The sequence below is a fragment of the Pocillopora verrucosa genome, chromosome 10, assembly GCF_036669915.1.
Source record: "Pocillopora verrucosa isolate sample1 chromosome 10, ASM3666991v2, whole genome shotgun sequence".
Classification (NCBI taxonomy): domain Eukaryota; kingdom Metazoa; phylum Cnidaria; class Anthozoa; order Scleractinia; family Pocilloporidae; genus Pocillopora; species Pocillopora verrucosa.
The window spans coordinates 7,367,663-7,392,376 of NC_089321.1; the positions used below are offsets into that span (position 1 = coordinate 7,367,663).

The window sequence follows — 24,714 nt, forward strand, 5'->3', positions numbered from 1 at the left end:
TGGAAACAGACTTTTGAGAAATCTTGCCAATCTTCCATTTTGCTCTAATAAGTCCAAGATGAACTTCTGAACTGCAATCTTTTAAAATTATTTTGAAATGGCCATATATAAATTATAACTCTTGCTCCAATTTGCATTCTGTTATGTTCTCCAAATAAATGTTCTAGGAAAATGTAACATGTGGAATATGACACATAACACACTTGTAAATCTATACCTTCTGACATCTCATTCGCTTCCACTCATCAAATTTTTGCAATTCACTTGGGAGAGAAAAAATTCTTATAAATTCAAAATAAACTTTAGCTTATCTAAAGAGAACTGCAAAACAACTTCAGGCTTCAAACTGTAGGAGAAGGAAAAAGGTTATTAATAACTAAAGAACTTTTCCTTAATACACTGTATGACATAAGTTAAGATTAACATACTCTCCTCCAGTTTAATTCAGTGATATCACACTGTTTTTGCATGCAGTTTACAAAGGACTTTTGTTGAAAAGTTTTCAAAGTCTGTTTTCTTTGATTAGTTAAAGTTTAACCAACCTGGCAACATCTGTCACCATTCCTTCAGATATTGCATTAAATGACCTATCTCCACTAATGAGCCTTTTGTCTTGTAACTTGTTCTTTAATTCTTTGTAGTTGTTGTGAGCTTCTTGTAAATACTGTGACAAACAAAGCACTTGTAAGCAAACAAAGAAAATTTGTCTTAATCTCTGGAAAGCAGGACAAGTTGTAAAGATCAATCAACAGTTTTACAAAGATTGACATATCATAAAGAAAGATGTTTTTTTTCTGTCCTCATGAGGAATTGAACCTTGGATAATCGGATTCCGCGCTCTGATGCTCTACCACTGAGCCACAGAGACTCCATGGTGAGTGAGGTCTATTATGAAGTTCATATGACATGCGTCCTGCATACTGCTAGGACCAGCAATGTTGATAGCATAATGTTTGTAGATAGAAATGAGAGAGATGGTAAGTTCAAAACATCTTGTTAAAATCAATTTTAATGTTTACCTCCATTGCTCGAAACCTTTCTTCCACAGTTTCATTCACCTCATCAATCAAAGTAGAACTTTGACCTTCATCTTGGCCAGTAATAGTTTCTCTGGAACCATAGGAAAGCTAAAATATACATGAAATGGCTAAAAGTCAATGTCACTGTCAGTATTGATTTTTTCCCCTTCACTCTAGTCACCTACTTCATCTTTAAGATGCTTTTGGCAGTTCAATTACTATGAAAACCTCTGGGAAAACTGTAAAATCCTGGTAATAGGAAAAATCCCAGAGATTATACAAGTTTGTAAAGTGGCTACAGGAAAGAATAGTTATAACTTTTTCTGGGGATCATAGTGACAATCCCAAGCTGGATCAAGAACAGCAAATCAGAACACAGGATTGACTACATCTCTCCTACTTCTGCCACTAGGTACCTGGGCTGTCACTAACAGCTATAACATGTTATACAGCCGAGCTCACTTGATGTACTAAGTGAAGAGGTCAATTGCTGTCCTATGACACCTGGGCAAGTATTGCACTGCCACAGGTAATATCTCCAATGTAACAGCTGCCCAGGTGCAAAGAGAAAGCACTTGGTCACTTCTAATGGACTGTTACAAGAATTATTATCCTGTGTGAAACATAGGGAGAAGATGATGGCAGATCAAAAGCCATTTAGGGGTTAATTCCTGGCAGCCTTCACTTAATTTGTTTAAATAAGCATGAAATTCAATTTTTTTACCGGAATTGGCATAGCAACAAATAAGAAAGCCTTTCCATTGTTCAGAAGTCTCAAGATATAATCAGCATCATGATGCTAGAAAAAAACAATAATAATAAAAAAATGATTGATGCTAATATTAAAATAATGAGTATAATAACATTGGTAATATCACATGAAGACTACTTTGTTGAACACATTGTGTATAATTTCCTTAACAGACGTCCTAAAGAAATGTATGCATAAATCATCAAAGTGCAGTATTGTTTAGGAGAGGAGCACTAGTCCAGGGTTAAACTGGGAAAGTAAATTTACTAAATACTTTGTAATATCAGTATTCATTCATTTTTTAGTCAAGGTTATGCTGATTATTCATATTATACACTCAGAGGGGTACAAAAAAAGTAAAAAGAAAAAGGCTAAAGTCTATACTCAAGACCATTGGCCCACCCAGCCAAAGTTTATCCTGATTTCACTGGAGCATGAAGTGACTAAGAGTATCACTACTCCCCCCCTGAAAGGGATGCTAGTCCATTACAAGGTTACCCCCTTCCCTGAATGTCATCAGGCTTCCCTGACAATTCGTTGGTATTCATTTATGCTCTTGGGTGGAGAGGCAATGTGAGAGGAAAGTGTTTGCCCAAGAACAAAACATGTCAACCCAGCCAGGTCTGAATCCTGGACCTCTTAACTGGAGTCCACTGGGGTCGATAGGGTACCAATAACGTCATTATATTGAATAATCAGAGTTGGTATCAGCAATACAGCAATTCTGTATCACCTTTTGCTCAATGATTTGTTTATGAAGTTCCTTGAGGTCCCTCATCATCGATAATGTCATTCGAATCTGTAACAAAAGAATATTACAATTAATCTATCAAGAGAACCTGCAGACTGGATGATCTCCTTACAAAAAACACAACACAGACAACGAAAACTGCATACAGTAGATTACCTTCACTTTTGGTTGGCAAAGCTGTGTATGATAGATGGCATACAGAGCATACAGAGCTCCAATACGACACTGAAAGCTACTTGGAGTTGATTCAAGGTAAGTGCTGATGATACGAAACAAGTAGTCTACAAGCTGTAACAGAATTAAACAAAAAAATGATAAACCAGGTTGCAATTGATTTGCATAGTTTTGCGCTGAAATTTCGTATCATAAGAATCACTTTGTATGACAATTTATTACACCTGTATTCTTCGGTCGCCATCTCTTCCACCGCTGGAAAAAACGAAAACAGACATCGATTGAGCTCATAACTGGACGGCCTAATTCTAATAATTTATATTGAAGACAGCTTGCAGAAAAGAGAACCAGCTTCTATTGTCAGATCAAAAACCATCATCTTGGAGAAAATTCTTACCAGTGTATTAAAGAGAAGTTCATCTCTCTCCATACTTCACAAAATTTTTCAAATCTTACAGTGTTTAGGCTCTCAAACCGCGACAATAACAAACGACAATCTGCGATCAAACCTTCCGCCATTATTTATCCTCTTCAGTCATCACCAAGCTACCACAGCCAAGAAAAATCATGGCGCTTTTGCAACCTGGGCACCAGGCGCGCTCCTTGAAAATCACCGAAAAATCTGTAAAAGTTAGTTAACTGACTTGAATTTGATGAAGTGGATTAGGTGGTTTTGCGTTTTTCAGGACGTTACACAGCCTTGCTAGTTTCTTCATGGCTATGAGGAGCAGTCTGACGGCTCCTCAGTATTATGCGGGACTGCGAAAAGATGCGACAAACCATGATTGTTACATTGTCTGCTTACAGACTTTCCATTGACAACGCTGTTTCCAGTATTTAATTTTTCGTCTTCAATTTCGCGCTGTTTCGCGCCAAATGACGCTCAGCTCAGGTCTGGTCATAGTTTGCTTATTTTTCAGTTAAGCGGGGAAACTATGGAGTACCTCCAAGTTCTCTTTGAAACTTCATTTCCAATAGTTTTTATCTGTGGGTTTTTACTTCCAAAAAATATCTTTTGATCACCAATTTAGTAGGGTCCAAGCGTTCAGATATTAAAACGAAACCCGATAGTTAACGACGGTCAGTTCGGGTCCGGGGTGATGATGTTAAAAAAAAAACAAACATCAAGTTCCCCGATTCAGGGAGGTTGCGAATGTCGGCCATGAAGCAAGAACTCCACTCTGCTACAAATGAATGCAGATTGTAAAACTGGTACTCTGACGTTCAGCTTACAGCTGGCTGAAAAAAAAAAGGGTCGAAACTTGCTTCTCTTGATGAATAGAAGTATTCCCTGGAGCGGAAACCACAATCAAACTTTTATGTGTCTCGAATTCGAAAGTGTCAAATTTTCTTACAGAGTTGACTGAACAACACATCGTTAAATCCGGCATTACATTGAGGTGTAAAGCTACTCAGAATTGCCAAAAATTAACAAACTTATATATCGAACCGAATTATAATATAATTAAGCGATGTAAGATGAATAAATTTATACGGATTATTGATTTATGGAAAAAGGAAGCTAAGTAAAGGAAAGAGAAAAGATGTGCATATCTCTGAGAAACACTAGACTCGACAAGATAATTGCTTTCGAATTTTTTTTTATTTCTTGCTTAAACAGCCGCTGATCATGAGATAGGCTTTTTTTAAATTCTTTATGTAAATTATTCTAAATATAGAAGGACTACATGGGTGCAAACAATTTTTTCTTTAATGAGCACCGATACGATTAATATGATATGTCTACGTTGATACTAGCCTTATGAAATTAAAGATCAAAAAATGAAAAAAATTGTTATTGTAGTTGATGACAGAATTTTTTTTAAAAACTATTTCATCACGGTTGCTTACCGTCGAGGTGCTTTTCATTGCATCTTGAACCTGATGACTAATATCTATGACTGATATTGACTTTTTACAGGACCAGAAAAATACTGTATAAAAATGGCTGCAAAAGTATAAATATCGTTTGATTTATCTAGCTTCAAGGTACAGAGTTCACTCCATCTAGAACACGGTATTTCGAAATCGAACAGTTCTTGGATAATCAGTCGGTCGGAATCTGGAAGTAATGGTGTGAATATAAAAAATTTGATTGGGATGGTAACTTGCGTCACGAAAAGTACGGAAAGTGATATACATTCTAATATGTGACAACGGATTTTAAACGCATTCTTGAGGTGACACAAGCGCATTGAAGTGGCACAAAGGTTGGATAAAGCTGACAAATGTGAATTACGACTCAATGGCCGAGCGACTGAAGACTTATCAGACAGATTTTCTCTCCTTCAAACAGAAAGCACTGCGTATCCAAGCCTGTTACCAACGGAGAGAACCAACAATTTTGGAAATGGAGGTCAGTTTTTTTCGTAAACAGAGACAAGTGTTTTATGCCATTGAGCGGGCTGATGATCAAATTATCGAATGCGATACTTAATATTCGTATGCATCGATGCCGTGCTCTATCCTCAACTTTACTAAAACATAATGTTATTATTACTATCGATTACATTGATCAAATCTCAAAACTCCTGCCAGTAATTTCTTGCTCAACCAAGAAGCTTTCTTCACAGATCAAACTGCGATGTACAAATTACGAATCAAAATGGCTGCTCTGAAAAAATCTATTACCCGTTAGGACTGTCAACAGAAAACGTCGAAAGGAAATGTTTCACTTACGAGCGATAAAAAAACCAGGAAATGAAAAAACGCAAATGGCTTCTCGGAAATTATTGGCCAGAAATGATTTCTGCTATAAGATGAACATTTGAGAAAGCAAGTTCTCTCTTATCTTTTTTTTCCATAAAATTCTCTTTCTTTAGGGTAAAATAGAATAATCATAACAATCAGGTGATCTAACCGCAGATATTGTAATTGTTTTATTGTTGTCAAACTCTGTTCAGACCAGTCTTGAACTGAATGTGCCTTTGCGGAACAAGGAAATTAACACTGTCAGTATCAAACTTGAATATCGATAGACAGTTACTGGGGTTAGAAACGTGCGTGACAAACGTTGAAAAAAAAATATACGTCTATATTCAAAAAAGGGAAGAAAGAAAACTAGAAAAAACACTTTTGTCAGGGACGGATGGGTAGAATGCAGAGAAAGGCTTCATTCGAGACGGCTGAGGGTTTTTCTGTTCCAACTTAGAAAAAATAAAGCCGCTTTGTGACACTCGTTGATCGATCAGCCTGTCTAGTCGAGAATTGTGGAACAGTATACACATGACAACAGGCACCTTGCTGTTGCTCATTATCCTCGATTAGGTACAAATGAAGGCTGTAAAACAAATCTCCTTTCCCTTCCCTAGTGAGAAATGAATCGAGAAATAAGTCAATTATCATAAAAAGAGTTTAAAGAGTTTATTTGTTGAATATTCAAAAAGTTAAGAAATTAACGAACAACCCAACGAAGTAATTGCTATTAAAACAGATGGATTAATGAATTATTGAATGAAAATGATGACGACACAAACGAATGCTATGCAAATTGCGTCGCTAGAAGCTTCTGTTAAAGTGATTTGAAATGAGGGTCAGTAGATGCTATGTGCAAAAGGTAAACTTCAATCTGTTCACAAAATTATGAGACATTTTTCGAAGCCGGATTTTAAACCTCAGCTGTCGGATCGTTTCGATGTCGTTTCAGTTGCCGATCATTTGCATTGAATGATAGCCAATGGATTTGTCAGCTGATTTATTTGCCCCTGCAAAATTGTTGTTGTTCTAAAAGGAATTCGAGGAACGAAACAATTTATTGATTAAGATGAAGAATAGCTTATTGTTCGAGTGGCGTAAACATTTTAACAGACTTGACTAACACTTCCTATCCGGATAAGAAGCTTTGTGTTGGTTTCAGTTTGAGCGGAAGCGAGGCTGAAGCGCTACATCAAAGTATTAATTTGGTGACATTACGCAATAATCCGGAAAACTGTAGAAGGATTATTAATAAAAAGGTTGCCCTCATTGGATGACCTTGAATGAAATTAATCATACATAAATAAGTTTTATCAGCATCCAGTCGAACTAAATTTTATGTTAGAAAAAGAGAGAGTTAGATTATTCTAGAGTCATAGATCAAAGAGGTTTCGTATGAAACTACGATGGGTTTGTACTTCGGATTATTGCTCAATCGCCGGCCAGATTTGGGGGGGGGGAGGGGGGGGAAAGGGATGTAACTCATCCAGATTATTTACCTTTATCTTGGTACCAGGTCCTAAACAGTTGCTAAGCTGATCTATAACAGTTACTTTCTTGCGCTATCGCATTAGAAACCTCAAGTTGCTAATGAAGATGCGTTGGTGTAAACCATTACGGTGGCCTCTGATTTTTTTGTTACGTTATAATCGGTGATGGAGAACTTCCAAAAACAGAAAGTGAAGTACTGGAGAAGATACAAAAGCAATGTAATAAATATACTAAAAAGATTTTGCAAAGCTCTATATGTTCAATTTTCTCGTAATTATTCAGCTACACTTGCATAAGTTGTAGAGTGCTGGCTGTAATTCACACTTAGATACATCAACTGATTAGCAAAATTTTATATAGTTCTTTTTTTTTTTTTTTAAGTTTATTGTTGTTTGTGAAGTTGAAATTTTTTCTCTAATACAATCATCCGGTATTTTTGTTCATTTTGACGGAAGAAGTCTGCCTCATTGGTTATTTACAGCGGTTTTTGATTTGTATGCTATTCCTGATGCTAAAAATGATGGGACAATTTTAGACACTTCCCTTTCCATTTTTTCCACACAAATAAGGAACCGAGCGATTCGTGTGATGTATTCGAATGGAATTGCGTAAATAAATTTGTTAACTGCTAGATGATGTCACAGTCCATGTCAGACTAATAAAACGTCCATCAATAATTATAAAAATCAAAATGCGTATTATGAGATTAAGACAAAGAGAGTTAAAAGATGGGCACGTAAACTCGCGTCACATCTGAATCGAAGAATGATCGGTCATCGTCATGCTTGTTCAAAATTCTTTCAATTTCATACGATTTATTTTAGGGATGACGGTTTTACTCATAACATAGAAAAAATCTCGAACATACTCTCTCTTAATGTCAGTTCTTTAATGAATTTGTTCTTGAGAGTTTTAAATATCTCTTAGCGACCCATGCAAACGAAAGTTATTTCGCAGAATGACATCATGTCATTATGACTCCCACACCTCCCTACTAAGTCGCACGTGACCAAAATTTAATGGCGCACATAATAGCGCTTCTTGATTGGTGGTTTGAGTCACGTGGGAGGTCGTAACCACAAAATCCACTCAAATTTATTCATAGTTTCATAACAGAATGATTCGAATTGGTATCTTTATCGTTGAGGAATGATTCTTTCGTTGTGTGGCAATACACCGTTGTACGGCGAAGGATTTGGATTTAATTTGGCGCCGAAAACATGAAGGTTACGGTGTGTTTTGATGCTGTGCGTGTCATCGTTCCGTGCGGGAATGGCGAACTTACTGTCACTGAGCTTATAGAACGAGCGGTTTCGAGGTATCGCAAAGCTACAAACAAGGCAAGTATACGGTCTGTTTATAAAGTGTCTCTCTCGACAGTTAAGCATTGCTGTTGCTTAAATTCCGTTCTCAACTGTCTCGCCCTTGTCAACTTTCGATAGAGACCGAGTCACGATTATTACTTGGGTAATTCGGATGCGAATTGCCTAAGGGTCTATTAGAATCTCATTTTTGAGTACCACAGCTTCGTGCGTTTGTTTTTTCTCTGGGTTTGAATTGTATACAAACTAAATTTCTTAACCCACGAATGCTAATGTCTTTTGGTTCAGTTTGGTCGCACTCTCTCGAATAACTTGTATAAGTCCGATTTCCGGCGCACGGTCGATGGAGCGTTCGATTGAAGTCCTACCAAATTTAGCCAAGCTGTGAGTTTAGAGGTTTGTATCGAACTAGCAAATGAGATTTAATTGCCTCAGGTCGGTTTCTAAATATTAGATTTTCATCGTTTGATGGCAACATTAAATAAACTACAGATTCCGGTAAAAGGCTTCAAATATTCTTGATTTTTCGCTTTGCCGGAAAACTTCGTCGCCTAAAGGGTTCTACATTGTTTGCAGCATAGCATATCGATTTATTATATCTTCGCTTCTAGTAAATCCACAATCGATATATTGCGGTGTAATTTCTCTTAAACCTAACAATGAGAGCTTATTTATCTAACAAATTTTCTGCTTTCCTTTATTCTAAGTGTTGGTTTTAAATGTAGCTCTTGTGCCCGGCTTTGGTCAGGGAGGTTAAACTCAAACACAATTTACAACTTAACACTAGTTTTCTTTAAGGGTATGACTAATGTTCAAGGTTACGTTGACTAGATTTTCAGCGATAAAATTGCTTTTTTTGAGGCAGCAATTGTGCAGTGCGATCTTTTTAACCAAATACTCATTTATATTTGCTTTATTTGCAGCCTGCAGATGAGCACGTTCAAGTGCATTTTCTTGAGACCAGCGATGATCGTGCTATTCTCGATCCTGACGATATACTCAGTGATGTGGTCGACGACAAAGATAAGGTACTATTATCCTTTCCTTCTCCGATTTCATGTCTATCGTAATGTTTTTATAAGGTATTACTCGCTTAGATTAAATTTAAAATTACACATTTATAAATTCCGATTGCGTCCTGTGTTATTGAAATTTATTACGCTGAAATGATCACTTTATTTGATAGCGTGACACGCTTTACAACTCTAGTAGCAGAATTTTTTCCTATCAAAACTAGAACTGTTGTTTTTATCCTGTCCAATTCCACATCGGAAGTTAATCTGTTGAGGTAATTTAGGAAATTTCAAATCAATTTCGTAAGAAGATCAGTATTTTTGTTTGTTTACTGAATTTCAAATATGAAAACCTCCTGTTGAGTCGTGTGAAAAATTTTGTCTCTTTTCCAGACAATTTATTCATGAATCATTGTAACAAATTTAAAAATGTCCCTTGTTCAGGACAGATTTACTTGTGGTTTTTACTTTGCTTCCTTCTGTAATGAATTGATCCGGATAATTTTGTTCCTCATTATGAATTGTGAAATGTGCTTGTCATTACAAGTAAAATTTGTGTGCATGCATTGTATTTTGTGAGAAAAATCCGTGATTTTGAGAACCAATTTCTGCTAATTTCAACATATGTTTTCTTTGTTGATAATGTTATTCTCATCTGCATTTCTCAGTTTCAAATATTTTATTATTTATCACCTTGACTTGAAGATTTTACACATACACACATTCCAAGGTTTTTGTATTTCAATTGCTTAGACAGAATGATGCAACTTTCACTGTCAGTTTGTGCCTGCTAAATTGAGTTGGGCCTTGAATGCTGCAATGTTTTAAAACTACTGAATACTTACGTAGCTTCTGGGAGACTTAATTACAGACTTAATTACAGAGTATTGGCTCATAATGAAGAAAATCCAACAGACTGTTCATGAAAAAATTAAGAGTATTGTGTCTGCCCTTTGAGAGTTTTGTGCCAGTATTTCAGACATGACAATTGATTCAGGCATTCAATTAAAGGGTACTTATTGTTTTAATGTTGACCTCTGAAACTGAGACTATGAATGGACCACTTCTTCTACAGCAGTCCATTTAAGGGTTGATGTGACAAGATCTTTGTTGTCGTTATAAAGAAGGGTTAAATTTGCCATTATGATTTTTATAGTCCCAAATTCACTTGTTATATGGCAAAGGTTGTTTCCATAAGTGATCAGTATTCAGTAAATATAGGACCTAGTTGTCTTAAACACCTCTTAGGCTGGCAAGAGATGGAAATTTAAGAGCTTAATCAGGAAGACTGTAGAAGTTAGCCATCTAAGTCCCATTAGGATTCGTGTCTACATTGATGTCATAATTTGGCTAAGGAGTATTATATCTGTGACAGAACAGAGTAACAATGCTGTGCATATCTGAAGCTTACTGATCTTACTATTTACATGATTATCGTTGGTGGTGTTGTTTTTTTTCTTTTCTGCGGATTTTAATATACAAATGTTACAAATGTTATTATGCCATAATCCTTGCATACCCGGATCAAAGTCCATAACAAGCTTTTTTGTTCACCATGTGTAGAGTTTCCTTTCATGACACTTTTCACCTTTTTCAATGGTACAATACAGGTTACTGATTCTACTTATAAATGGGTCACCAACTGTAGCTTAAAATTCTAGAGTGGAAGTGTGTTGTGTACATGTCTAACAATACCAACCTGTTTGTGTATGTGTCAGGGTTGTGTAACTAGAAGCAGGTTAATATTTTTTAATCCCAGTGCAACCTAATATCTTATGCTATCTCTAAGGATAAGTTAACTCCTGAAGTGTATCTGTGTAAGGTTTTTATCGAATCATAAGTGCTAGTTAGGTATTTACTTAAAAAACTTAGTTGTATGGAAGGATGTTAATTTGGGGCAAGCTCTGGCAGTTTTTCTTCCAGCCTTGTGGTTAGTCTTACTGCATGAAGGGTTCCCTCTAATTGAGTATTTGAGTTACTCTGTGTTATTGGAGTGTCACTAAACAAAATAAGTTAACTTGGGCACCTCTGGCTTCTCATTGCAAGTGATTGACTGGATGGAAAAATTGCACCGCAGAAATTCTTGTAAAGAGTTTTTGACCAGTGGTGTTGATTCAAACTTACTTGCTCATAATATACTTTGTGTATAGTTGTTTTGAACTTTCAACGAAGAATCTCAAGAAAGACTTACTATGATGTCCAATCACTTGCTTGTCTTAAAAAACCTGAGACAGACCAGCATTATCCCTAGTTTTTTTATGATACTGAATGATGTTACAGTTGAAGAGATACGGGAAGTGACCTTTGGAAAGTCATGATTCTTTGATCCTGAAGGCTAACTACTTGTACAACAGACAACAAAGTCCACTTAGACAGTACAATAGTGTCTTTGTACAGCTTGTGAGCTCATTAATTTGTCTTTCTTAGCTTCCACTCCTAACTATCCATTTTGTGGCAGACTAGTTTTCAGTATTTGGTGTTGTATATAACTAACAGCTGTGTATGAATATGTTCACAGGATTGAAATACTGGTTTCTCCAAAAATGATGGCTTCTTTGTTGGGGTATTGTTTAAAAGCTTTTACAAAAGATTAATTGTTTTGGCTGAGATTCTCCTTTCAGGTATTAATAAGTGGCATGATCCAAATTCACATAAAACAACATGTGTGTGTTTGTTCAACCATTGTAGATACATAGATAGACCAACCTGTCTTTTTTTTCACTTTTTCAGCTGTTGCTGAACTTTGATCAAAGGGTTCTGACTTTAATATGATTAACAGTGAGCTTGATAATTGAACATGATTTTTTTTTTATTTTGGGACCCATGCTGTTTTATTTCATGAGTAATTCATTGGAAACTGCAAAAAAAATATAGGCTATGTGAAATGATGAATATAATAGATGGTTGTTGAAATAACCTTGATATGTGTGTGTGTTGATGGCTAAAATTATATAATGTGCAAGTCAATGAATGGTGTAATGTTTTATTATAAACTGAGGTTGTTGATGACTATATTTGTGGAACTTTACTGCTGTGTCTGAGGTGATGTTGCTTGAATGGATTAAGTGATTTTATCCAATTTTTTAATTAATATTGGCAAGTTCTATGGAAGTGTATTTTTGTTTTCACGTCTTTTAGCTTTCATCTATTAAAGTAAGTGAAAATTCTTAATTAAAAAAAATGACCCTTTCTATTGCTAGACAGCTCTAACAGAAGACATTGATTGCTTCATTCCAGAAATTTTTCTAATTTTATTTCTTGACAGTTAAGTCAAATTGTCATTTAATTGTTTGCAAACTATTCCTATAGTGTTTGCCAATAATATCTCAGCAAGATTGTTATGCAAAATATTGTTGATAGAAGTGCCAGAATTCTTTTTCTTGACGAGTACTTATTGGATAAAAACATTACAAAGATGTCACTTTATTCCATATTGTTTTAACTGCAGCATACACAACTCCTGGAGTAAAATAAACAGAAATTAGTCTTAAAACTTCCTTATATGGCTTGACAGAATGGGCTTTTGGAAAACCTTTTTAAAGTTAATTGTTTTTACTTTTTGTTGACATTTCTGATGTCAAATCAATTTCATACTCTCAAGATGGTCATAGCATATTTCAATATGGTTGCTTTTCTGGCTAGAATGCCATTAGAAAGAATGTAAAAATTCAAAACCTGTCTTTTATTGTCAAAGTATTTAGCCTGAGGGGATTGTTGGAGACATTAATCAAAAATTTAAAAAAAAAAACTTTTGATGGGTAGGATACTTAAAAATGAAAATTTGCATTGTTATTTAATCACTGCAAAGCTTACAGCAATTGTTATTAGTAATTAAAATACATGTTATAGGTTTTATAATTTTCTCCCTTTTATTTTGATAAAATGTATATAAAGTGGGAAATTATTGTTGATCTTTACTCAGTTTTGACCTTAAGAGTAGTCCTGCATTTTTAATGGTTTGTTTGCAATAGCATGAGTTAAAAATTGGTTTAGCAAATTGCTGGTTCAAAGCTAGTTAGAATATTTGGTTTTTTAGCCAATTGTACATTTTGAGTCGACTTCATCTTGTAACATCTTGCTCATTCAATTACTTGATCATAACCCATTAACTTCAAAATCTCATTTGTAATTTTCCTAACTGTCTGTTATACTGTTCTTGTGATGTTAGTTTGGAAAATTTGATATTGGATCCACTTATAATCCCTTAACTGATATTTTTCTTTATTCTCTCATTTGTCTGCTTGATATTGTATTGATATTGTAAGGAGAAATTCTGTGTTGGTCACTCATGGGAGCTAAATGGTTAAAATACATGGAAATAAATGATGATAATAAATGGAATTTGGCAGTGGACATTGCACGAGGTAGCTCTTCTTGTCCACTGTTTCCAGGTCAAATTAGGCTCTAGAATGTTGGTTTTTGTGGAGGGAAGGAAACAGGAGAACTCAGAGAAAAACCCTCTGAGTAGGAATAAGAACCAAAAACTAGCTCAATCCACATGTGACACCAGGTCTAGGAATTGAACCTGAATTGAACACAACCCATCCAATTAATAACTATTTACCCACATAGTACAATGCTTTGATTTGTTTTGCAGTTACTCGCCGTTTTTCAAGAAGGTTCTTCTCAATTTCTTCATCGGCCAGCACAAAATGGCAGCTATGGAACAAGTGCATCGTCTATAGGAACAGCAAGTCCTGACTTGTCACTGCATGAGGATGAACCTCCAAAATACATAGAAGAACCACCCTTAAAACAATTTGCTCCAACAGAACCAAATGCAAATGGTGAAATTAAGACTGAACCAAGGGCAGTGAAAAGCCCCCCACCTCCTGTACCACCTAAACCAGTTAGAAACAGCACCAAGAACAACAGTAGGATTTCTTACATTGAATCTATCCCTTCAGAGGATTCTGGAATATCCTCACATGATGACAGATTTCGAATAAGTTCAGACTCATCAAAGTCTGAAACAATTGAGAGTGTAGTTGTCAAACCTACAATTTACAGGACAGGTGAAATGACCTTTGTTGCAGTTGGGAGGCCTGTTAACCAAGCTGTGCATAATGGTCATAATGGTCATAATGGTCATGCAAACCATGACATAAGACGTTTCTCATCAACAAGTTCTGACCATGCTGATAATGAACATAGTGATATAGAAGAAGAAACATTTTCACTGGGTCGTAATTCAACTCGGAAATCTATGTTTGTGGATAGCCCAATATTGGACAGATGGGCTGAGCTACAGGAGGAGAGAATGTTTGTGGTGAGAGAGGCATTTTACTTTTAATACTAATATTTGATCTTTTGTGGTGCAAGGTTGTTTTTGGTTATAATTTTCCTTTGTTTGGAGCTTAAGTTTGCTAATTACTGTTCCAAAAGGTAAAGGAAAATAGAATTTTGGCCAACAATAAACTGTTTTACAACAAACATGTTTTATATTGCAGAATTAGTGAAATAGTTAATATAATGAAGTGTGCAGGTGACTCAGAAGTCTTGTAAGTGGTCAAGGAGCAAAACTAGCACCTGTTAACTGTTAAGGAAACCTGACAGAATGGTGGGGTATAACATATGACTTCATAAACCCTTGCAATAATTAACAACTGTTCACTAAAGTGGAGGTGGCTAGTGGTGGATATTCAGCAAGCTGCAAATCAGTGAGGTAATATTTACTGCTAGCCACTGAGGTAAATAGTTGTTTTAGTTTATACTAAGAAACAGTGAGATAACGTGGCACAAAAAGATGAGTTTATCTTATTTATTTCAGCAATGATTACAAATTTTTTGGGCGCAAATCTTGTGTGAGTAGCTCTGAGGTGAATGGCAAAGAGTATTCAGAGTTTGAGTAGCCAATCAGAGCACACCTTCAACTCTATCCACTCTTTTAATATATACAAATAACCTTTGTTTCTCCTTGCTCCAGAGATTTTAATAGGCTCTTATAACTCTGTCTCCTCTGCAGACTTAACTTAACTGTATATCTGTTAGTGGAAATATTGTCACTGTAATCAATGTATAATCTGTTGGTTTTCTTGAAACAATGCTCAAACTTCATTTACACTGTTCGTAATTGTGAAATGCACGATTTCATAGCATAATGCAAACCGAAGTGAGCCAGTGAGTACAGTGACGTCTCCATCAGAACCAAGCTCTATTGAACCTGACTTTGCTCTGAAGTATGACGATGATCAGCGATCTCAAAGCTCTCATAGTAGTGGGTAAGGGAATGTCTTTTGCTTCTGCCTTTTAATAGTCATTGCATTAGGCCATTTCCTAGTCAACAACTGCATTGCCAAGTGAAGATTGGGTGCCTGAGACAACCAGGAGCTTCCACCATTGGCAGCCAGCTCCTTAATGGAGACTGCTCCCATGGTGGACAAGTCCTGGCAACCCAGCCATGAGCCCCCACACAGGAAAGGGAAACAGGCACCTGTGACACTGAATAAACAGTAGAAAGAGGGAGGGAAGGGGTGGGGAAAACTACCTGGAGGATGAGCTGGCACTCCAAAAAACACTGAAAGTTCATGCTCAAAGCATATGCAAGGGGACTGATGCTCTTTGTTGTTAACTCATTGAATTACTGTAAACTGCATATAAAAAATAGTCACCTATACTATAGGCCAAGTGCCTAAACCTCTGGTGGGAAAATGACATTTATTTGCAAGTGAGAGATTAAAAAAATTAATATCAAAATGTTTTACTTCCCTTAGATTTTGACATTGGGCTTTGGGAAGCTCAGAAATGGCCTCTTAAATTTATTTCTTATTTTATTATTGAGGTCTTTTTTTTTTTTTTAGTACAAGGTTCATACTAAAAATAATTCAAATGATCTGAAATAATAATTGGTCCAATTGAATTTATTACTGCACTAATCAACACATTGTAAAGGCAGGTGCTTCATAAAATTAAATGAAACTGGAACACAAAATTAACTGCAAGAAGCCTATCAAGTAAACTGTGCTTTGTTTTTCTCTGATAGCACCAATCCAAATATTTTCTACTTCAAATATTTATTACAGGGAACCTGATATGATTATGATTGAGTTGAATCGTGCAGATCCACAGGAACCCTTAGGATTTACGGTGACAGGATATAGAACAGCAGATAGCAGGTAAATTTATGTTGAATTAACTTGTATCGTTTTGTTTTGTATGTAGAGGGGATACCAATTATCTTGGCTACGTTCACTCAGTTTTGTTCGGGTGCAATACTTTTAACATTTTGCTCTCACAGCACCCTTCCCACTAAAGAGCCCTTATGGATACCAACGAACCATCATGATAAAATTCTTTGTTGGGTGTGTTGGGTTGGTTGCAGCTTCGAAAATAGACCTTTGGGGTATGTGTGGTCACATGTTCGATATCTCGCCCTGAGTCTGGATACATAACAGCACCTAAACACCAGCATTATTTTCAACAATATTTGAATCCATTTCTCAATGGCAGGGAACTTGGGCTCATCGTTCGAGACATTTCACCCAGTGGGTGTGCAGCGAGAGATGGGAGATTAGAAGTAAGTTAATACTGATCAATTTGATCAAGTTTTTTTTTTCCTTTTTTTTCGGATGTGTTGTCTTGGCCAAGGTTTCTTTTTAAATGGAAAAATTGCTTAAGAGAACTTATGTCTCCGCAGATAGCAGATCGAATTGTCGAGGTGAATGGTTTGAGCCTGATGGACGTACCAAATAAAAGGTAAGTGAAACAAAAGATACTTCGTCTTGAAGCTGTGGGAAATTGATATGTAATTTATACACTGTAATTTTACGGGTCTACAAGGCCAAATGCAAGTTGTACGGTAAAATCAATTTTGCAGCGCATTTCAAGGATGACATGGCATTGCAGGGTAGTTTCCAATTTCAAGTCGATCTCGAGTTTTTCCAGGGAAAGTGGGAAGGAGGCGAGAAGGGGCTCTTTAGAGAGTAAGGGCCTTGTTAAAAACTTGAGGTTTAGAAGTGAAGAGAATGTTTATATACTGGAAGTAAAAGAAAGCTGGTTTTGCAATTTTAACTTTGTTAGAGTAAGCTTTAAGTGTTCAGTAGACAACCGAAATTTTTTTCATTTTAGAGCGGAAGAACTTTTTGCGGAAGCAATAAAGGCATCAGTCGTAAACCTTGGAGTATCTCGTACTCATTCATTCGTCCCGGGACAGAAGAGTGACACACCACATGAAGATGAAGTCGTACACGCCCAGCCCATGGCAGAAAATAACGAATCACAAGAACAAGATCAAACACAGAGAGGGATCCTTCCTCTTACACCTCAGTCAATGATCAGTTCGCCTTCGATTCCTGATAACAGCTTCAAGAAAGTGAATAAAAGGATCCTCATTGAACTTATGAAAGGTAATTTTTTGGGTAACTTGGCGCAAAGCTTGGAAACTTCGCTGTCGAAAAGAGAGACCAATTGTAACTTTCTGTAACATGGTCGACTATTTTCAGAGTTGTACACGCACTCGCCTGCTACTGAAAAACGTGGGGTAACCTTATTCGGGTCATTGTGCCCCCTTTTTTGGCAGGATGATGAAATTCCTGTAGTGCCTATCTTCAAACTAATGCATAAATAATAGCAATTTTTTCAGGGAAACGAATTAAAAATGCTGGAAGTAACTTGCGATAGACTGTCCCGAAGGAGAGTAGCAATGCAAATCAGTAGGTATACAAACTTAAGCCCAAATTTTTTTTGGTCAGGCACTGATGGTCTTGGATTCAGCATCACTTCACGCGACAATCCGGCCGGAGGGAACACGCCAATATTCGTGAAGAGCATCCTTCCGAAGGGTGCCGCTATCGAGGACGGACAGTTGAGAGCAGGAGATCAAATAGTGGAGGTAACTGAATTCGTTCCGAAAACCCACACCGCCGTCATAAACAATCAATCAGGTGTACAGCTTAAACCAGTCGCGACTAGGCTCTTTCTTGCGCTGTAGGTCTCGGGAAAATTAGTTTTTTTTTTTACTGTGATTGGCTTCTTATGAATTTTTACTTGGTTCTGATTGGCTTCGGTTTCAGGAATATTAATCGAAAGGCACAGGGAACAGGACACAAATCCGTTTCCACCTTTAAATATTTTTCATGTTGTATGTATCTTTTTACAGGTAAACGGACAGAAAATGTTCGGCAAAAGCCAAGCGGAGGCCGTGAACGTTTTACGAAGCACCAAGGGTCTGGTAAAGATTCTGGTTCAACGGGAGGAAACGGTCCAGTCACCCAGAGCTCCTGCGATAGAGGTGATTACACAGAAACACTCCAATGATAATTTACTTCTCACAAGTAAATTTTAATCAGTGTCAATAACGAATTGTTTCTTCATGTAAAATCCGCTTTTGTTTCACAATGGTTTTCTGGTCAGGGATATTTACTCTTTGGGTTTTCGCTCAGTTTTGCTGACAAAAACGCTCAAAGCGTTAAGCGGATGAGTTTTGAAACCGCTCTTTTTTCTCTTTTCCCCCGAAGGTAAATGAAGACAGTATGAGTCATTTTAGAGAGGACGGTCTCCAAGTTCTTACGTTCAAAATTGCTTTGGACGTATCTGGCGCGGCAGGCCTAGGGGTGAGTGTTAAAGGCAAATCACGCGGTACAACTGTGGAAGGTCGAGACAGTCCTCAGGACAAGGGAATTTTCGTCAAGTCCATCATTCCTGGCGGCGCTGCAGCAAAAGATGGTCGTCTTTGCCCAAACGATCAACTTCTCCGTGTAAATGGTAAATCGCTAGTCGGGTTAACAAACCAGTCCGCTATGGATACGCTAAGAATCGCTATGCAGTCCACAAGACCTAATCAAGCCTTCATTGATGTGACAATCGCGCGCGAACAAGAAGAGGCTCCACCACCTCCTGGGGAGTTATTTCATAGTAAATCCCTGGAGAGGCTCAATGCGCCTGATCAAGAGAGGCCCATTGAGGCGAGCTCCGAAGAAAGACTCATCGGGGGATCACAATCACGCACTTCCGAGACAGATGGTGGTTCTCTCAAAAAGGAACGTAAGTGAAGCCCTCTATTGGTTGTATTGCCTCCTAGTTGCGGTTAAGTCTTCAAAGTTTAGAGTTGTAAAGATTTTAAGTGATAATTGCATTATTTTACTTTTCGTCATCAAACGTAGGACTTCCAAGTAGTCAGGAGGACCAATTTAATGAATCAATGGTCAGCAGGAATCTGAGCCCGATTCGAGCGAGAAACGCAGTTCACCGAAATGACTCGTACTGTGTGGCTGTCAACAAGAGCCAAACACCTGGTTCTCCATTTTATAGCCCCTTCAGGCAACGCCCAGTCCATCGCCCTAGTCCTTTAGCAATGGCAAATGATCGAGTGCCACCCCTTGCTACCAGTTCTCCGACAAGAACGTCAACGCCGATGGATGGTCGATCTGAAAATGGCATCGAAAGTGGAGCAAATGTACTCACAGGAAGGCCCATCAGTACCATTGCCATACCAACACCGCCTCTCGAAAGCACCGACGAAAAACCTTCTAGTCCCTCACAGGCACCTGTTAAACCACTTGCTCCTCAGCCCCCGCCGAGATGGGACTCAGAGGTAGATCCTTCTGCGAATAATAATTACAATTTACAAGCAAGGCTTAAGCTAAGGCTCAAAATGCCAGATGCTGAGAGACCTCAAGAGGAAGGCACCAATTCCAAACCCCCATCTCCGCCCTCGCAGTTTTCGAACCAGTCACCCTCCCAGGAATGCCCTCCTTCTTATGATCAAGCTGTGGCCCGCCTTGGTAGGTCCCCACACGCGTCAGTCAGCTCGGAGCATGCGACGCCGAGAGAACAGCGGAAATCGTTGACGGAAGAGAATGCGGAGAGCTCCATCATTGCTCCTCCCAGTCCCTTCTCCACCGAGGAAAACCCGTTTCAAAGGGACGGCTTTGGGCGGACGTCAATGTCGGAAAAACGAGGCCGAGCAACCCTGGATGCAAGGCAATCAGAATTCTTTGTGAAACGAGAACAAGACAGGAATGAAGGTCGGTAGATGTCAATCATCTTTTCACCACTACTAATCATGAACAAGTACTTCCTTCCTGCAATATCAATACGTTATCCAGAAAACCGGTCACAAGAGTAGAGAAATAAATTAAGGAAGATTTATTGAAGGTTAAAATTAGATGCTAGTTGATGGTTTTCCGGGTCAATTGACCTTGTTTGGTACTAAATTTGGCCAAAAGTGGCTTTAAACTGATCAACTTAGCAGAGCTTGAGCGAGCATTAATTGAACGAGAGCTCGTAAATTTATTCTCACTTATATTTATTTGATCGCTGTTTTCGTGTGGCTTTTGTTTCCTTGTTGATTTGAGGTTGATTTCTGTCGCCAGTTTTATTTTAACTCTTTGGTTGTTTCTGGTTTTATTTGTAGAGTATTCGTCTCCGTCAGAGGATGGTGAAATCGACGAGGAAAAACCTGGACTGACAGTTACACGCCAACCTCTCAGAAGGGCTGACTCAGATGATGAGCAGCTACGACATCAATTGGAGGAAGGTGAGGCGTTGTAGGTGCACTATGATATAAGAGTACAACAACCGGAGCCTTTAAAGTAAGCTCGATATCCAGATCTAAAATTTTTTATTCATCTCTTATAACAAACGGAAGACTGTCCTCAATTTCAAATGGTTTCCTTGGATTTTACGCCGTAAAACCCGTGAAAACCACTTAAAATTGTCTGTAGTTGCCTTACTGGAAATCAATGGGTTCAAAAAGGGCTTTAACTATTCGTACGTTCTGATTGTTTTTCTATTTACAATCCTTTTTTATCTTCCCCATCAGTAGCCGTCCTTGTTCCTTCTCGACATTTCATTGTCTTAATGTGTTTTTATACCGTACCTAACTGAAAGTTTTAGTCTCTTTCAAGTAGCAGGTGTTTTTCATGTCACAATAAATCTCGTTTGCAAGAAAGTTAATTAATTAATTGCTTGTCTCTCGCCTTTGGCAGAATCTAAAGAGGAAAAACGACCTTCTCCTTATGGTAGAATGACAAAAAGTCGCTCGACTGGACAATTGAAACTTGTGGGACTTACAAAAGCCAAGGAGAAAAAGTAAGCAGTCAAATTTAAGAAACTAAAACAGCATATTACGGCAGAATTAGTGTTTTGTCATAGTGCTTAGGAGCAGATCAAGGAAATTGAAGATTTTCTTTCTCTTTTGTTGCATGTAGTTTACAGCAAGAAGGAAATTATTACTGACAAGGGCTTCTTCTTCATTTCCAGGGCCAAAAGTAACGATAACTTGAGTTTCACAAGCGCAGTGGAAAATGCGAACCGATCTTATCCAGGTCAGCTGTGACATTGTTTTTACCATATTACTGCATTTAAATTTTCCGAAATGTGGATGTTCCTCAACAGAATAAAGTCATGATACGGTTAGTTTATGGACTATTTTCTTACTGTTCTGAATGAACTGGTTTATTGCGTTACAGGTGACTTTCAGAATGGTCACGCAAGGTTTAGTCCTTCGGACGAGCAAGAAGTACCCATAACGATGAGGAGCAATGCTGATTTCACAGCAGTACAACAGAAGCTTGGTGCAAAAAAGCCCTTCTACAAAGGAATCAGTTCTGTGTTTAAGTGAGTGTTCATTCATTATTTTTGTTTCATGTAACTCCTTATGTAACTACAGAGCTAACACCTTCTATCACTCGTACTCTTTTCTTTGGAAGACCACGGAAACAAACGTACGAAGGAACAAATAAAAAATTACCAAAAAATAAACAAAGAAAACGCTTAATCACAGGTTTAAAACCTCAGATTATGAGGAAGTAATTTAAACTTTGATTAACGATTCACTCACGGTTTGGTTTCAATGTGTGTAATAATCTTTCATCAACTCTTTTAGGATCGGAAAAAACAAGCGAGGTGACTACAATCTATCGGAATATGATGGTCCAGCGTTTAAACACACTTATAATAAAGAAGCACTCATTGACTTTCCCGCCGAGCAGCGATACAGACAACTTGTCAATCATTACGGTCAGGACAAATCGTCAGAACGCGCTAGCACGCTGCCGACTCGAGGACGAAAAAAACGGGAAGCGAGAGAAAAGGAGGCTGAACAAAGACGCCCTCCCCCCCCTCCTCCACCTCAGGTGATGAAAGTTGGAAGAGTTACAGTTACTGCGCCCACTAGAGTTTAACCCTTTAACTCCTAAGATCTGATTGTTAATTCTCCCCTTTAGCTGTTACACATTTCCTTGTAAATTGGTGACGAGAATTTGTTGTTCAATCAAAGTAATATCTTGTACCTGATGAGTTTAAGTATTCTCATTACCTGTTTGCACGATAATGTATGAATATTATAGGGAGAAGTTACACGTTAATCACGTCAGGGAGGTAATGGGTTAACAAGCCTTCAAGACCGTCAAACGCTTCGCGAACGTTGGAAAACAAAACTGAGTTATTTCTCTTTGTATGGCAACTTGAATTGATGATGTTGTCAAATCCTTACCGAGTTTACAGTTGCATAGCGAAAATTTTCAAGGAAAAAAATGTGAGAAATCTTTGATAGCTATTTTATACCAGGAGGTATATTAACCAAGAATTTATCGCATTCTATTGATAGATTTATTTCTAAAAAAAAAAAACCTATTATTTTTGAAGAATCTGAAACACATATTCAAATATTTTGCCTGACGTTTTGTAAAATTACAAAAGCATATCTATACCTGTCTTGTAAATAGATCACCTCATAATGAGTAACTTTTTGTGATTCCGTTTATCCGAAATATTTAGAATGGTTTGTAAGTCGCGGTTTATAGCTAAAGTTGTTGGTAATCTGAGATCGAGATATATACTAGTATAAAAAACCCGTTTTATAACTGTTTGTTGTCATGTTTTCTAAAATATTATATTTTTTAATTTAGTTATTAGTTTATGTTATCGATGGTTGATTCTGGTAAAATTCCTTCTTGCTGCAAAGAAAACTGTAACATTGTCAGTAAGAAATAACGGGGGGTGAAACTAACTGTGAGGAAACTGGGGCAAACCTAAGGACTCCTCTTCTCCTTCTCCAATGCCGATGGGTTTGTGCTGGGTGTTTCTTCCTACGCTCTGTGATTGGTCCACAAAACTCGCTCCTCCTTCTCGACCAATGTGATACAGACCCTAAACCAATCGTGACATAATTGCTCACGTTTCCCGCTCCCGAGGGAGTTTGCATTTATTTACTTGAGAAATTCCATTGGCTTCCTGCTTGTGAGCTTTTCCTATGTTTCGATTGACATTTGAAGTTTCGTCCAGAATAATTTCAGCAGGGTCCGAGGGTATTTATTTTTTTACCTGTGTACAGCTGCTTTTCCTTTTATTTTTGATATCATTTCCCACCCTTGATCAATAAATTTGTTTTGTTTGCCCACGGTTTTTTGAAAACGAAATTCAACTAGAACAGTGTCAAATAGAAAATTCCTATCATCCACTTTTATTGGAGATTTCATTCTCTAACTAAAGGAAACTCTAAAGGATAGTTTACACGTGCGACTATTAATCATGAGTGCGTGATTACAGCATTATTTTTCCAAAACAACAACAAGTGACTGTACATAAACACTTCTTTACTAAAGAAGTGACATTTTCAAAGCAAAACAAACCCGGGAAGGCGGCATTCTACGTGCGAGCAGCTGAAATTCCCCCCTACACCCCGAGATAATCTGTAAATTGGGTGTTTGCGTAAGAAAATTCAAAACCAAATAATATCACACATACACGTCTGTTTGCAGTCCCTCGCAGATATCACCTCTCCAGTCTCGGCTTGCATCTTCACAGCTTGTAACGTCCCACGCGAATGAGAGCCTACTCACACTACACATACGGCGAATCTCTTGAATCACATCTTAACCCTTTACACCCTAACATCAGTTTGGAAGTTCTCCATTCTCTTCTCTACACTTACAAGGAGAAGTTGCCTCGTAATCAAGACCTTCTTGGCCTTGCGATCATTAACTTAAATCTAATGACCTTAGGAGTGACACTATTGGGAGAAATTAGATGTTTATCACTCTCAGGGGTTAAAGGTTAAAGGGTTAAGCGAAATCAAGTCGATGCCTCTTTTTTCTTTTTGCATCAATCCAACACAACCGGAAAGTAAATTTTTCCCTTGCACGTCTTCTCCGTAGCCATTAGTTTTTCTCTGCAGTTTTCTTGGCTCGGTGCAATTTTGCATTTCGATCTTTTTTCCCTTCCTGCGAATGTCTCCACTTGACTCGTCTATTTTGGAACCAAACCTTTATCTGATGCTCCGTAAGCCCAAGATACAGCGATAAGTAGTACCTCTCCCGTTTATTCAAATAGTGTTGACGCTGGAAGCGGTCCTCCAACGTTTTTCGTTGGTGGTCGGAGAAAACCGGACGGGACCAGGATGGGGAATGCGTTTGCCTTGTCACACTGAGGGGAGTGGTGAAGGTAACATTTGGGCGGGTGTTTAAGAGGTCTGGAAAAATAACGAAAACGATCATTATCTGTTGAAGTTCCTTCCTAAAACCAATGTATTGAATAGCAATTCGATCGGAAGATTTAA

The 24,714-nt window shown here is 37.7% G+C and overlaps 2 protein-coding genes across 3 annotated transcripts in view; one reads left to right on the top strand and one right to left on the bottom strand.

Annotated features, from left to right (window-relative positions):
* The window catches only part of LOC131793434 (snRNA-activating protein complex subunit 1-like), a 5,489-nt gene extending 2,260 nt beyond the window's left edge, over positions 1-3,229 (bottom strand). Inside the window, exons 1-8 of the mRNA XM_059110850.2 lie at positions 3,093-3,229; positions 2,920-2,950; positions 2,678-2,809; positions 2,504-2,569; positions 1,744-1,818; positions 1,020-1,127; positions 543-664; positions 218-263 (exon numbers count right to left, since the gene is read on the bottom strand). Coding sequence (XP_058966833.2) covers positions 218-263; positions 543-664; positions 1,020-1,127; positions 1,744-1,818; positions 2,504-2,569; positions 2,678-2,809; positions 2,920-2,950; positions 3,093-3,214 — 702 coding nt within the window. The 5' untranslated portion in view covers positions 3,215-3,229. The remainder of the gene's footprint in view (positions 1-217; positions 264-542; positions 665-1,019; positions 1,128-1,743; positions 1,819-2,503; positions 2,570-2,677; positions 2,810-2,919; positions 2,951-3,092) is intronic.
* A 1,653-nt stretch (positions 3,230-4,882) lies between these two features.
* Positions 4,883-23,013, top strand: LOC131793435 (partitioning defective 3 homolog). Of its 2 annotated transcripts, none has more exons than XM_059110852.2 (17): positions 4,883-5,051; positions 9,126-9,230; positions 13,813-14,484; positions 15,312-15,436; positions 16,238-16,330; positions 16,665-16,731; positions 16,852-16,910; positions 17,283-17,560; positions 17,906-18,045; positions 18,313-18,444; positions 18,671-19,196; positions 19,316-20,179; positions 20,569-20,691; positions 21,143-21,245; positions 21,417-21,481; positions 21,626-21,773; positions 22,042-23,013. In XM_059110852.2, exons 1-17 carry the CDS (start codon positions 4,941-4,943, stop codon positions 22,337-22,339), a joined length of 3,909 nt encoding a protein of 1,302 aa, XP_058966835.2. In that variant the 5' UTR covers positions 4,883-4,940; the 3' UTR covers positions 22,340-23,013. The 2 variants fall into 2 exon arrangements, with proteins under 2 accessions (XP_058966835.2, XP_058966834.2); XM_059110851.2 differs by lacking the exon at positions 4,883-5,051 and adding an exon at positions 8,000-8,220.
* The last annotated feature ends 1,701 nt before the right edge of the window (positions 23,014-24,714 follow it).